The sequence below is a fragment of the Taudactylus pleione genome, unplaced genomic scaffold (assembly GCF_031769625.1).
Source record: "Taudactylus pleione unplaced genomic scaffold, aTauple2 ptg000361l, whole genome shotgun sequence".
NCBI classification, from domain to species: domain Eukaryota; kingdom Metazoa; phylum Chordata; class Amphibia; order Anura; family Myobatrachidae; genus Taudactylus; species Taudactylus pleione.
Window position 1 is genome coordinate 761,282 of NW_028284762.1, and position 15,201 is coordinate 776,482.

The 15,201-nt window shown below is 48.0% G+C and overlaps 1 protein-coding gene and 1 long non-coding RNA gene across 5 annotated transcripts in view; one reads left to right on the forward strand and one right to left on the reverse strand.

Moving 5' to 3' along the window:
* Positions 1-15,201, reverse strand: part of ILDR2 (immunoglobulin like domain containing receptor 2) — a 294,960-nt gene that overhangs the window by 125,773 nt on the left and 153,986 nt on the right. For all 4 annotated transcript variants that reach the window (XM_088444403.1, XM_088444401.1, XM_088444402.1 and 1 more), the window contains exons 2-3: positions 13,384-13,704; positions 7,120-7,239 (exon numbers count right to left, since the gene is read on the reverse strand). In XM_088444403.1, the coding sequence (XP_088300529.1) occupies positions 7,120-7,239; positions 13,384-13,704 (441 nt within the window). The remainder of the gene's footprint in view (positions 1-7,119; positions 7,240-13,383; positions 13,705-15,201) is intronic.
* Positions 4,735-7,789, forward strand: LOC148508529 (uncharacterized). The gene is made up of 3 exons (XR_015869582.1): positions 4,735-4,897; positions 6,046-6,175; positions 7,163-7,789. It is a non-coding gene; the product is annotated as an uncharacterized LOC148508529 (long non-coding RNA).

Genomic DNA, 15,201 nt, shown 5'->3' on the forward strand with positions numbered 1-15,201 from the left:
TCTGGCAACCCAGCAAATGGCCATAGCCGGCCGTGCTGCCCCCCCTGCAAGGGAATAAGCGGACTTCAGGCAGATTTCTACCTTGCGGTCCGTAGCATCCTTAAGGGAGGACATGGATGGCATCGGCAATGTGGCACTACGGACAAGACGGGTCACGTGAGAATCCACCTGTGGAGGGGATTCACACTTAGCAAAATAATTATCCGCGAACGGATAAGCCACCGCCAGGCGTCTCTGCGGCTGGTATCTTTTGCCAGGTTGTTTCCACGCCTCCTCTAAATGGTCCACCAACTGACCCGAAAGAGGAAAGACTGTGGCATCGCCCTTCACATCTTTGAAAAAGGCATACTTAGATTTAGCCGCTGGGGGAACTTCGTCCTCAATCACCAAGGCTGTGCGGACCGCCCGAATAAGTCCAGGAATATATACTTTGGACTTAGCATCAGCGTCCTTAGTATGGAAAGGTTCCTGATCGTAAGGATCCAGAATCTCCCCATCATCAGACGTCCCTTCGTCATCCTCATAAGGAGCGGACAGAGACGCCACCGGCCTTTTATGAGGCCGCATCACAGACTCCCCTTGTAACACATCCGACAAGTGCTGTACAGAACTCATCAGGGAGTTAACCCACGCTGGCTCCTGAGAACCCGGGAGCGGGGAAATAGGGAGACTGTGGGGTACCACCAATTGTCGTGGGAACCCCTGCATGGGTGACGACACCACAGACTGCTGGGACAAACCCATCGGAGTAAACGCGGGCTGCGGAGCTAACTGGCCCACTAAAGCTGTTAACGCCTGAGCGAAACAAGCCCAGGGCGGCTCCTGTACCGGTGCTGTAACCGTAATAGGCCGCGCCATGGACAAACACTGCCGGCAAAGGCCCTCCGCGCTACCCTCCCCCTCCGCTAACGGTACTTTGCACGTGGTACACTGTAGCCGGAGGGGAAAATCACTTTCAGACATGATGGCACCACGTATGTGACCTCTCTCACCAATTAAGTATTAAATAGGCGAGAGACCACCCTGCAGCACCGCACCGCAAGGGCTTTAGCAGAAAGAACAGGGACAGTAATAAAGCTGACAGTTTAGAGAAGAAAAGTTACAGGCAGCGCTAGCACAGTCACATACAATGCAGAGAAATAACAATTCCTGCACTAACAGCGCTGATCACTCAACTACACAGACACAGGGCCTGGTAGGACACAGCGCTGCATACACAGACCTGAGCCACAGCGGAGGAGAGGTATGCGGGGGGACCCAGACCACGATGCTTCCTTCCAGACTTCCAGCAGCGTTCACCATGCGTTGCAGAGAAGATGGCCGCCGAGGAGCAGAGAGAAGCTGGCCTGGGGGAGGAGCGCTGACACAGGACCAGTCAGCACAGTGCAGAGAGGGCTGTGTGCAGCGGGGGAGGCGCCGGCTGTGAGACAGGGAAGGCGCGCTCCCCTGGCATGCATTTAACCCCTGGGACGCCGCAGCGCTACCGCTCTGCTGCGGTCCGCTGTCCCAGGGGGTAGTGGAAGCGCAGGTTGGTCGCCTGGCTCCACGCTGCAGCCAGTCCCCAGGGAGCCCCCTGCCTGGGGACTTAGGACCATGTGATCAGCGGGGACCCACCGCGGGACCCCGCTGCTTACCTCTGTCCCCCTTGAATCCGGCCATGGTCCGGAGCATCTGGGGTCACCGCTAGCTGTGACCCCAGACGCCCACCAGCATCCCCGGATCAGTACCGGCGTTCTGGTACCGGCGGGGTGTAGGGAAGACAGCATGGACGTCAGGACTGACTGTCCATGCTGTTCATCCAGTTGTGCAGCCACAGCTGCATGAAGAATAAGCTTCAGGGGCTCTTCTAGCCCCCACTCCAACAGGTGCACCCGACTCCGGCCGGGCACCAAACTAAACTGAGGTGCCTTGGCCCGGGGGCGGGGTATAGGAGGGGGACCTAGTGCATCCTGGGAGGCTGAAAGCTTAACTCTTTGGTGCCCTGCGACTGACGTCACACCTATACCCCAAGGTATCCTGTGGATACCCTATGGACCCTGAAGTAGAAATATATAATATAATGTGAATTCTACATGACGCACAGGGACGTCCGTGTGGCGGTCACTGGCATCAGGCAGGGAGTCACGCTGCACACGCAGCGATGTATAGGGAGCACAGAGCAGGCGACTTGTCTATACCTTTCTGTCCGTAGTACGAGGGCAGGTACGGGGCAGATTCTTCTTACCTGGCGATTTTGTTTATTTTTTATTTTTTTTTGTCTTCTATATGAATCATCTGTTATTTACACATTAGCTATGTTTAAGCATTAGTTCTATTACGGCTCAATCATGTCCATGTATAGAATTCCTCTAGATGGAGGAGTGGGTGGGGGATGGAATATTATATCTGCAGGTGGGGGGGGTGCACAGACAAAGAGGGTTAGAGCCTCTACAGTATTACTGTCCTTGCAGAGAGAGAATGTTTATATACATTGTTATCATAATCCTGTTATACATTCCTCCCTGGGTGAAGGGGATGCCCCTTGTGTGTCTAATCTTATGATGAGATTCACGGAACAGGTTCCCTCAGGTCTCAGGAGTACAGCAGCCAGCATCGAGGTATTCGTAGCTTCCATGGTGCATAGGAAATCTTAGTGCCTGGGGGACTAACTAACCGCATGAGGACGAGGTCTTGCACTTTGGGTGACAGAAGAGACTGGACAACCTTGTGACAGAAAGTCTAACTTCCCCATCACTGAGTGCACACCAGGGGGTACATTTACTAAAGTGAGAGTTTTTAGAAGTGAGTTTTAAAAGTGATGTTGCCCATAGCAACCAATCAGAATTTACTTAACATTTAACTAGCACCTCCTAGAAGATACTAGCTAGAATCTGATTGGTTGCTATGGGCAACATCACTTTTAAAACTCACTTCTTAAAACTTTCACTTTAGTAAATTTAGCCCCAGGAGTAAGTTAGTAGGGACACATTATACTGGGGTCATAGTATAGCTGTAGGATTCTCCTTGGCCTCCCATTTGGAATACTACCCATACGGTTTAGGTGGCTTAGGTCCCACTGAACACGAAAACATAACATACGGAATAAGCAAAGCAGGTGCAGGCAGGAGGGTATGCAGTCGGGAAGCCGGGGGACCTAATCCCGACAACCGGCTTCCCAACTGTCATCTCCCGGCAAGGGTCTAAAGACAGGCATCGATATGCCGAAGCCTGTCATTAGACATACGCCGGGAGCCCGACGCCTGGCATCCCAATCGAAGGGTCACCAGGCACCGAGCGCGGACAGCCACGCGGGGGGGTTAGGATTAGGGTTCCCAGGGGGATTTAGGGTTAGGCACCTCCCCAGGAGGTTAGGTTTAGGCAGCAGGGAAGGGGGGGTAGAGTTAGGCACCCCCGGGGGGAGATTAGGGTTAGCCACCCCCCCTGGGGACTTAGGTTTAGGCAGCGGGGAAGGGGGGGTTAAGTTTAGGCACTTAGACGGGGGATTACGGTTAGGTACTGGGGGGGGAGGTTAGGTTTAGGCACCCCTAAGGAGGGTTAGGGGGTAGAAGTAGGTTAGCTAATACTTACCTGAGGACGATCGGGATTTCCACTGCTGCCGGGATGCTGGTGTCAGGATTCCGGCATGAGGCATAGGGGAGAAAGGGCCAAGCTTACAGTCTAAAGGGCAGGGGGAAGCAGAAACTGTGGGAACTATTGGGATACAAGGAGTAGTCTTGCAGGGGGGAGGTTATAGTGCAGGGGTGGGTTTTCTGAGAGTGCTTGGAAGAGTAGAGCTTTGAATGGATTCTGATCAGGGAGTTCCATAAGTTGGGGACAGAGCAGGAGAAATGTTTGGAGGTGGGAGAGAGAGGTGGCTATTAGCGGGCAGAGCAGCATAGGTCAGAGGTGGAATCAAGAGATTGATCTTGGAGGTATCTCAGGACAAGGTCAGAAATGTATAGGGGTGAGGTGCTGGTGGGCAGGGGTGCCAGGATAGAGGGAAGGAGGTACAATTTACCATTGCGGATCGCAAAATAGCGTCGGGCTGCTGTAGTTACATCCACAGCAGCCCGACACTATTTTGCGATCCGCTATGCCCACACCTGCACCCAGTCCCATCTGCGGCCGTGCTGGGGAAGGCTTTGTATTTAAATATGAGCAGCTTGAATTGAATTCCGGAGGTAACGGCCGGCGCGTCAGTGAAGTGATTTGCAGAGTGTACAGTCCGGCAAGGAGGAGGTTGCATATATAATGCACCATTAGGCACAATTAGGCAAATGCAGATATGATGCCGCCAAATAAATGTTAGTAAAAAGATGAAACGTTAGCGCTAACGTTAGTGAACTCTGCAGGCAACACCGAAACTGACGCAAAACCACGTGAGCGTTTTGTTACAATGTATGAGTGTGTGTGCAGGGCCATTCGCTCACAGGATTGTTTGGACTAAAAGTGTCCGAGCATTTAATAAGCTTTAGGTGTTACAATAAGCACAGTACAAGGTCTATTACTTGCTACATTGGAAAACCAAAGTCAAACAGGAGATAGGCCCCTAGTACCATGAGGGACATTAAACCACAAGTGTTTTGAGTGTTGCCAGTTTAATAACGTGTTGGCTATTGCCCCTTTAACTTTAGCTGCTCTTATACAGCCAATGAATGTTCATGGGGAGTGGTCTAGGGGTATATAATGGAGTGATGTATGTAAATCTGTCTCTTTGTGCCAGTTTTTCCCACCCTCCCTCCCTCATTTGTTTTTGTTAGTTGACTGTCTGATGGTTGGTTGTGTTTGCGGAAAAGAACGACACTTAGTTTATGTTAATACTTAGGCTTAGTGGGTGCGCTCTCTGTGAAGTGGAGTAAGGCGACAGCCGATTGTCCTGGACGGGAACTGGCTATACCACCTGGACCGGTGGTTGAAGGTAAAGGAGATTTATCACCAATGCTTGGCTTGTGTGTGTGTTTGTTTTTGTGTGGGTTTTGTTGTTATTGTCCTGTGCGTTCTTTTTATGCAGTCACCATTATTAGTATTAACTTATAGTCTAAAAATGTAATGACTTGTCAAAAATAAATTTGACAAAATATTTAAATGCTGACACTGTTGTCTGTGTCTTTATTTAGAAGTTAAGTTACATTGTATTTAAGAAGGAATTATATGGTAACACGATAATACGTTAGTCAGTTTAGAGAGAGAGAAAGAGAATACTGAAAGCTGTGTACGCAGCTGCAGTAATGATGTACTCCTCCTAACTTCATCACGATTAAAAACACTATATGTAACCAGAAATTATACCTCCAAGCCAGTTAGACATAATTACCATGTTTTTTGAAGAAGGTACAATATCTCTCTACACCTCCGGCATCAGCACAAATCTCCCCTCCGCTCCTCTCTTACCAGAACCCCAATGGATGGAAGCACAGGTTCAGCTAGCAAACGTTTCCTAACGTGTAATATGATAATATAAAGGGCTGAGCAGAGCTGTTGGGGGAACTGTATCAAACCTATCCAAAGAGGACAAGTGGAGGCGTATCCCTTAGCAACCAATTAGATTACAGCTATCATTTATCTAATACATTCTATCAAATGACAGCTAGAAGCTGATTGGTTGGTATGGGAAACATCCTACATTTGTCCTCTTTAGAAGGTTTGATAAATCTCCCCCACAGTGTTATTATTGATGGTGTGAGAAGACTGAGAAACGGGTACGGCCAATGAATGGCGGTTCGGGGATTGTGTAGAGTAAGCCATAGTGGTAAGGGCTTTTCCTGTGCACATACACAGGGGGAGATATATCAAAACTTGAAGAGAGATGAAGCATCAACCAATCAGCTCCCAACTGTCATTATTCAGGCTTCGTTTGACAGTTAGAAGCTGATTGGTTGGCACTTTATCTCTCTCCAAGGTTTGATAAGTCTCCCCTACAGTCACACGACCACAAACAACAATTATCGAACAACATAATTCCATGTACAGTTTGCAAAATAGCAAACAACGAGGGTTTCTCCAATATACGATTTGTCACACTGCGTACTAAATTCATGGTTACCAACATGTCCAAACCCTTTACAGGGACACATTACCACCGAGCCGCTGCATCCCAGCTCACTGTCCTCGGGAGTGCTTAGAGCAGGGGATCTAAACTCCAGTCCCCAAGTACCACCAACAGGTCACGCCTGTGGATTTCGTTAACCATGCACAGGTGAGTTATTCTATGTTGCTGAGTCAGTAATTATTCCACCTGTTTCCATTGACAGAAATGTAATTTCACTTGCACATGGACACAATATATTGTTACATCGTATCGGTCCTGTGCCTGGTCGTTCAAGTGTGTGCCCAGCTTTACAGTCCAGGGGGTCTATTTACTAAGCTTTGTTAGGAGATAAAGTGAATGGTGATAAGGTACCAGCCAATCAGCTCCTAACTGTCATGTCACAGGCTGTGTTTGAAAAATGTCAGTTAGGAGCTGATTGGCTGGTACCTTATCACCGTTCACTTTATCTACTAACAAATCTTAGAAAAAAGACCCCCTAGTTTTAAAGATATCCATACTTGTGCACAGATTGCATAATCCTAACTGGCTGATGTACTAATTAAATCTCCTATGCATTATACGAGGAATTTGAAAAGACGGACATTTATAGGGGACACAAGTTTCCACAAACATTTGAAGCCTGGGACCTTCTCTAGAAGTTAGCGACAACTGGAATATGTTTTATCTCATTATTAACAGCGACAAATACATATTTTTGGGGCTATTCCTGTTGGAAGGTAACTGATCACCTGCTCTGTACACTAATGAGAATACCATAGAACAGACATTATATGATGGTGATATGTTCAGTTTCCATCAGAAAAATCAACTACTTGCATGGGCACCAGTATTTTCTGTATGTTGCAAACGTGTCAAATGTACATTAGCTGTAGCGCTAGACACGGCTCCGATAATGTTATATATAGAACGCGACATCCTCATTAAGGATCTCTGTCTCCCATTAGCGGTGCATACTCTGAGACACTCTCACAAGGCTGCACTGACATTACACACTTTACATTACTCATTGATTTAAAAACAAAAGTGTTTACGATTGCAATATATAGATAAAATATAATAAAAATAGAAATATATAGATATTATGTACTCACCCATTACAAGGACTTCCACCCGATCCTCGTTTTTCCCTTCCAGATCATCGGAGACAGCGACCAGGCAGTAGTAGAGGCCACTGTCTCCCCACTGGACGTTGCCAAACTGGAGATCTGCATCTAAAACCCAACAGAAACGGGGTCAGAGAAGGGGATCTTGTGCAAGAAGAGCTTCATGTACTGTACATGACTTACAAGAGCTGATCCATGAAGCCACCAGATCACAGCTCTACCTTAATTCTGTGTCTCCTTTAGTCCACCAGATCCCAGATCCCATCTCTACCTTAATCTTGTGTCTCCTTTAGCCCACCAGATCCCAGATCTCATCTCTATCTTAATCTTGTGTCTCCTTTAGCCCACCAGATCCCATCTCTACCACCATCTTGTGTCTCCTTTAGACCACCAGATCCAATCTCTACCACCATCTTGTGTCTCCTTTAGCCCACCAGATCCCATCTCTACCACCATCTTGTGTCTCCTTTAGCCCACCAGATCCCATCTCTACCACCATCTTGTGTCTCCTTTAGCCCACCAGATCCCAGATCTCATCTCTACCTTAATCTTATGTCTCATCTACAATAGTTTACCAGTCCTCCGTTATCATCAATAAGAGATAGCCGCATGAGATCAAAAAAAGAATTGAAGTCCATGGGCTTCCCCAACTTCTCTATTAATTATAACCCTTGAATTTATCAATTTATATGATTTAGTTTGAGTATCTCTTATGTTTTCCTACTGCCAATCCCTCCTAATGCAAACAGCCCCTCTCAGGGTGCTGTCAGCCTGACTGGTCTGTGAGCGGGGAGTGCAGGTATGTGGTTGTCAGCCCTAAGAGATATCCTGAGAGGAGTGTGCACACAGAGACTGTGAGTGCTAAGTAGGGTAGGCCGCAGAGGCTGGAAGTGACAGGTGATATCTTGCAGCAACCTGAGAGTCCCTGAATGCAGTGAGGATTGAGAGTGGCAATCTAAATCAGAGAAAGCGTCAGCTCTGGGGACAACTCCGAGACATTACCCGCTGAGTTCTGGGGAGAAGAGAATATAAGGATCTCTGGAGCTGGGTGCCAGGGAGAATGCACCTAGGTGGCTCCAAACTGTCTCAGGGGGCTATAAATGGGACTGGTTAAATGAATAACATGATAGCAAGGACAGGACTTTGACGTGAAATTTTCACTCTTCCCATCACCACCATCATTTATTTGCATGGCGTTACGCATATTCCCAGTTCAATAAGAGTAGTCCCAGATTAATTTACAAACCCTGAGATTTGTGCGTCTACCTGCGATGCGCCAGGCGGATAATTAGGAACATTTGTACAGATAGGATTGTTCTGCACTTTACATGTTTTCATCTCAGGGTTAATGAGGTCTATCATACTGTACCTGTAACATGTGTGCATATTATTGCTACACAACATACTAATGTCTTCAAAGAAACTAAAAGTGACATTGCTTACACGCCTTATACATTTTTAATTAACGATTCAAATACAATAAGTAGAATCCGTGAACCACGAGTGACTATGAAATAATAATACAGCCAACATGAGCTTGTAAAAGTCAACAAAAAATAATTGCTGCGTTAAATTGTGTACAGTGTACATCACACTGAGTGACAGCAACATAAACTTTAGTGACGGTGCTTAAGTGTTTGGCCACACAGAGTGACACTACATAAAACCATCGGCGATATTAATGATATTCCTGGGTCCGTGCCTGATAGGGGAATTAAAGTTTTTATGGCACAACAAACATTTACTGGAACTTCAGTTCATTTGGCCGCCTGGATAATGCTGGGTATAAATACTACGTGTGATTATAAGAGGGCCGCTAACCCTACTATACAGGTCAGATATTTTTTTTATAGTAAATCAGGAACTTTCTGGAACTAAAGTTATATGACAAATACATCTGGATGGGTAACTTTGTCTTTATCAAATGTGTTGGACCGATATTCGTGTGGGCTCAGCGACAATCGTGCTATCCAAAATGGCGAGTGTTAGCATACAGGGGGCCTGATTGTTGCGATTGGTCTCACTGCAATCACACTGCAGACACTAAGCAGACCCATCGCAGAGTGATTGACAGGAAGTGAGCGTTTGGGGGTGTTGACGGGGGGAATGGTCGTTGAAACACAGGCGTGTCAGTGCATCTGAACTCCTTTACAGGGGCGTGCATACATTAGCCACTGCGATGCCATAGGCATCCTGAGCTCTCACTGCGTCCGATGAGGTTAGCAATTCCTGAGTAAGGTCTGACCTTGTGCAACTGTGCGTGAGGCTTCGATGGTACTCCATGTTACCGATGGTTTTGCAGACTTGCTAAGTATTACGGATGTGCGTAAGGGGAAGTGGGCATCCTTATGTTGTGCTGCAACGGCATAGCGATTGCAAACATTGGCATATTATCGCAGTGGGCCTGCGTGCGTAATCGCAGCTGCGATCGCATTAGCAATCCGTCATAAATCAGGCCCAGGACGCGCAGATGTAACTCAGGGCCTGATTCAGCACCAGAATCAATGACGATTGTTACGCAGATCGAGTGACCGTTAGCCATTGCGCATCAGCCGCACTGCGCTCGCACAGCGAATGGGTTGCCATTCCGCTCGCACAGAGAACCCGTTCGCAAAGTGAGTGACAGGTAGTCAGCATTTGGGGGAGGTAACGGGGTGTTGTTTAGAAAAATGCAGGCGTGACTTACGAGTTAAACGCTATCACATGGGCGCGCCTAAATTATCTATTGCGATCTCCTATGCATGAGCGCTCTCTGCGTGTCAGGAGAGCCGCTGTGTATGAGACAGGTCAGACCTATGCAAGGACCGCGAGGCTGGTCGATGCGTGTCGAGGTTACCGATATTTAAGCTGGTGCGCGACGTCGTACGCAGATGAGAAGGCAGCAGGTTGGGAATATTAGCATTTTCTTCGCAGCTGCGTTCCGTGTGAAGTTGCCTCTGCGATCGCATTATCGCCCGTTTCTGAATCAGGCCCTTTCTGCATGTTCACATACGTCCGTCCTATTCTGAGACGGACAGAAATTGGCCGGATCTGTCTTTCAATAAAATTGGGAGTTTTGTGGAGGGAACTTGGCAGAGACAGAGGGCCTGATTCAGACCCGGACGCTATGCCGCGCTCGCTCGCATTGAGCGATTTTACACAATCTGCGCATGCGTATGAGTCGCAATGCACATGCGCGAACCAGTCATTGCGATGGGAAAGTGCTCGCCCATAGCCCGCAGTCGGGCCGCTATTTTGAGTAACAGATTGCGCCGTTTGTGGGTGTTAACAGGGGAAGGTGCTTGTAAACGGGGATGTGGATGTGCGAATGCAGGTGTGCCCGACCGTCAGAACGGCGTTTAATGGGTGTGCATAATTAGCAAAGTAGCGTCATTACACACGTGACTGGGTTGTATTTTAGCCTGAACTGCTCGCAATGTTGTGGTGGGAAAAGGCTACCACAAGCGCTGCGAGCAGCTCCGATGGCTCTCGATGTTCCCGATTAATCCTACAACTGCCGGAGATGACGTGTGTTGCGAGTGGCAAAGGGGCGTCTTTATATAGGTGCGAGCGCATAGTGCGGCCGCTCGCTAATACTTAGTGGGCGGCTTTACGCGACGCAGTGCGAGCACATGATTTAAATAGCCGGCCCCTTTTAGCCAGCGAGCGGCCGCAAATAGCGTCCGGGTCTGAATCAGGCAATATGTGCGGTACCACCCTGATCGTGGGCTTGTCGTGGGCGTCTATCTAAAGCCCATGCGATTCTGAGCCGCGCATGCAAAGAAGGCACGCCTGTTTAGGATAGATCTCTTGCACCCAGCATATATCTCCTCTTAACGACCTTTCCAGTGATTTGGTCGCACTATATGAAGTATTGTTATGAAACCACCCAACTTGCAGAATGGTGAGTGCATGAAATCCAATCACAGCGTCTCTGAAATGGCTACATGCTGAAGGACACAGAAGGACTGTGAATTCCAATGTTCCTTTCTCCCCATGTGATGGCGCTATTACGCGTCCTCAGATAAGAGAGCAGTGGAGAAACAGCTTTGACACTAGGGGCCTGAATCTGAGTCACGTGCAATGCCAGTATTCACGCAAATGGACAATGTAGCAGTAGATGGGCGTGTTACGGGGGAGCGCATTATGGGCGTGTTATGCCGACTCACGGAGATGGGCATGTTATGGGAGCGTCATAGGTTTAATTGCGTGCATCGGAGGCCGCACTCTGATGGAGATTCTGCATCTACCATGGGGGTTTGCGCGAGTTTTCATGGTGGGTCTGACGATAGCATCTACAGACACACCAAGCGGCACTGTAGCATCCACAGACTCACAAAGTTGGCGTTCCAGCCCTTGCACATTAAGACGCGCGCTAGTACAGCAGGGGCAGGGACATTACTAGCATTAGTATTTAGTCGCAGGCGCAACTACTGCAAAAGAAGCTAAAGCAATAGCAGCAACGAACAACGCAAAATAGGCCCCTCTTTTACAGTCTATATTAATATCAAAGTCCTTATTGGACAATCGCAGCCTATGGGTCTGATTCAGAGCCGGACGCTATTAGCGCTCGCTCGTTCAGAAAAAGGGGGTGGCTATTCAAATGAACCGTTCACTCCTTGCGGTCTGTTGCAGCCTCCATGTCTGAACAAGCGAACAAAACATGCGGACGTTTACATACGTCATGTCCGCTATTTATTAGATTAATCAAGTACATCGAACAGCGTATGAACTGCTCGCTATTCTTGTGGTTGGTTTTTCCTACCACTATATTGCAAGCAGTTCTGACTATAAAACAACCAGGTGACGTGGTCAATGACGCTGCTGTATTAATTATGCACACCCATAAAACGCCCGTTTTGACCTTTAAGCACGCCTGCGTTCTGATCTCCACTCCCCGTTTTCAAGCACCTTCCCCTGTTACCACCCACATACGCCTCATTCTGTCACTCAAAATAGCAGGCATTCGCTATCTAGCGAACAAACGATTTTCGGCCGCACTGACTGGTTCGCGCATGCGTATTAAAAACCGTATGCATGCGCAGATGGGCGAACATCGCTCGGAACAAGCGTACTGCCGCTTACGAGCGGCTCTGAATCAGGCCCTATGTCCCCAGAACAATGCATTGGCAGATAATGGTCCAGTAGAAATCAGTAGGACCCTTAATGGACATAGGGCCTTATTCCGATTTGTACGCAAACCCGATGGTTTACGTACAAATCCGATGCGTAAGGATCTGCGCATGCGCAGTGCGGGTTCTGCGTGATCGCTCGCGGTCCTCCCTTAGCTGCAGCATGATAGACATGCTGCGGTATTTGGGGGTCGAACCCTGGACCGTTTTACAAAACAGGTGCATGTCGCCCCCTGTTTGCAGGCGTGCCGAGTCCAGGGTCTGCGTCGTTAGACGCACACTTCCTACACCCGGCTGACCAGTTACGACGGCCAGTCTGAGTAAGCTTTGGATTGTGCAGACTGGCCGAGGGCTGCGACCATCGATTCGCTGCTGCATCCTCCGGCACAGCACTCGGATCGTAGATGCATACAGGAGGCGGCTGCTTCCTACAGACGCCTCCTGCCGCATTAGCGTATTAGTTGTATGGTATTGCACAGCTGCTTCCCTGTGGCTGAGCAATACCGTACAAATCGGAATCATGTCCATAGAGGAGAATGCAGCTGAAAGATAATTACAGTTGACCTGTGGGTGCAGAGACCTTCCCTGTGTGCTAACCGGCAGCAGCCACTCTGCCCAAGCAGCGAACGGCAGGGCCTTGTCCAATTTGCCCCACTGTGAGCGGCCTATCACTCGGCTCGTCCGTCGGCTCCTATGTTCTCGCTCTAATTTACAGCTACTGATGTGGCTTTACTGAAGGCCAACTTTCCGTGGGGCCACTGGCTAAAGGTGTTCCACAACCTCACCAAAGAGATTTACCCATGAAGTGAGGAATATTTCACTTTAAAAAAAATTATTTGTAATCTCCACGGTCAGCATCATCCACAACCAGAACAATGTTGTGATGGGTTTTGTCTTGTTTTCAGTGTGCTGCTCAGGGCAGGAGAACAGCAGGGGGGACTTTACAGGTAAGCCAGCAGTGACAATGCATTAACAACATAAACAGAGACATAGTACATGAGATCTATTATTCCAAAATACTGCAGCAGCTTATATCAAGGGAGAAGATATTATTGTGCTTCAAAGCACCTTCGAGAACCTGCTCCGGCCTCTGAAATGAATAGAATGTTTCTGCTGACACTTATGCGTTATGGTACATTACCGTTAACAATGGTGACGTCTCTTCCTTTGTAGAAGTCTCCCAGTGTTACAGAGGTTCCCAGTTTAGAGGCCACCGGACGCACTGTCCTACTGCCATCCGCACAGTCCAAGTACTGGTTCCCTCCCATATTCCCCTTGCTGGGAGGCTTGGCGATACCTAAGGCCTCATCCGTGCGGTCCTGGCAGAACGATTTGTATTTCCACTGGACCAAGACCGGTTGAGAAGAAGTAGTAGCGTAATGGCAACGCAACAGGGTTGGCTGGAACAACATGACGGCTTTCTTGTGGTCAGGCATCGTCACCTGTACTCCATTGGACAGACCTGAGGAGACATCCGGAGAATGGCAGGTGAGTGAACAGAAGTACAAGAGCACTGTACATAGTACATAAAGGAGTATAACTTACATATATCTTTAATATAACATTCAGACAAGTTAGGGAAACTTATCACATACAAAATGTGCTATTTAACAGCTATTCACATAAATGCAATTTCCTGAGATTCATCTCTCTCAGAAAAAAAGTGACCTTCACATTTCATGGAAAAATAGGTCTCCGGGCACATGACAGCATTTCTCCTGAAGTAGATGGGGGACTTGGCAGCAGTACCTGGCTAGAGACGTCTCCCCGGGTAGCATGTGAGTGCCCCGTAACAGATCGCATCCTTGGTACGACCTATTCGGCACGGTGCGGCTGACAAATCCCACCCGGCCACATTGAAAAAGTTCTCAAGTTTGACTGACCCAGAATTCATGTGTGTTTATATGTAGATCCCCTGTATCTACAAGAGCCCCAGGCAAGGTGAAGTATGAGGTAAATGCGATTCAGAAATACGCTGGTTAAGATTGAACAGAATTCAATATTGTAATGAACTGCTTTGGGCCTACAGATGGAATATCACCAATATAAGCAGAGGGGATGGCGCCACCTAATGGAAAAACAACCAGGCAAAATCTAGGACACAGCAACTTATTTAACACCTTATGTAACGGGTATATAGTATGCAAATAATAAGTCTTAGGGGTAAATTTACTAAAGTGAGAGTTTTTAGAAGGGAGTTTTAAAAGTGATGTTGCCCATAGCAACCCAATCAGATTCTAGCTGTTATATTCTAGAAGGTGCTAGTTAAATGTTATGTAGAATCTGATTGGTTGCTATGGGCAACATCTCTTCTAAAACTCACTTCTAAAAACTCTCACTTTAGTAAATTTACCCCTTAGAATTAAGCATTATAAAAATTGATCTAATTCACTAGAACCCGGACACAGAGATGCGCCAAGCAGCCATAAACTGCACGTGTAGCTGCAGAATAGTTGCATGGATGCCGACATCTGTTCCGCTGAACGCATTTCAATCACCGCTGTACGGTCAGCCTTCTGCCACCTTGCATTATCATCCCTTATCAAACAACACAGACATCAGGACAGACACTGGGAATCGCACCCATTATAGAGACGTGAGGAGTGGCACTCTGCCTATAGATTAAGAACTGAAAACTACATCCAAGAAGTGGTAACGGGGCATCGACGCGTGGGCAAACTTTAGCAAGGGCGTACTGATAGAACTGCGGACTCTGCAGAGTATTGAATACTTATATTTACGCCTGTTTTCAGACTGGTCTTTTGCACCAAAAATAGGCCCGGCGAAGTGCGCCCTGATACGTGATGAAAGTTACGACACCAGGCAGCAGCGATGAGTACAACCCAGGGAAAAAAATAAACGCGTAAACAGCACGACACACATCTGCACCATGCTGCTAGGTCAGAGCATAAACCCCAGCTGTCCCACTTTTCGGGGACTGTCCGGTCCGTGGGCCTCA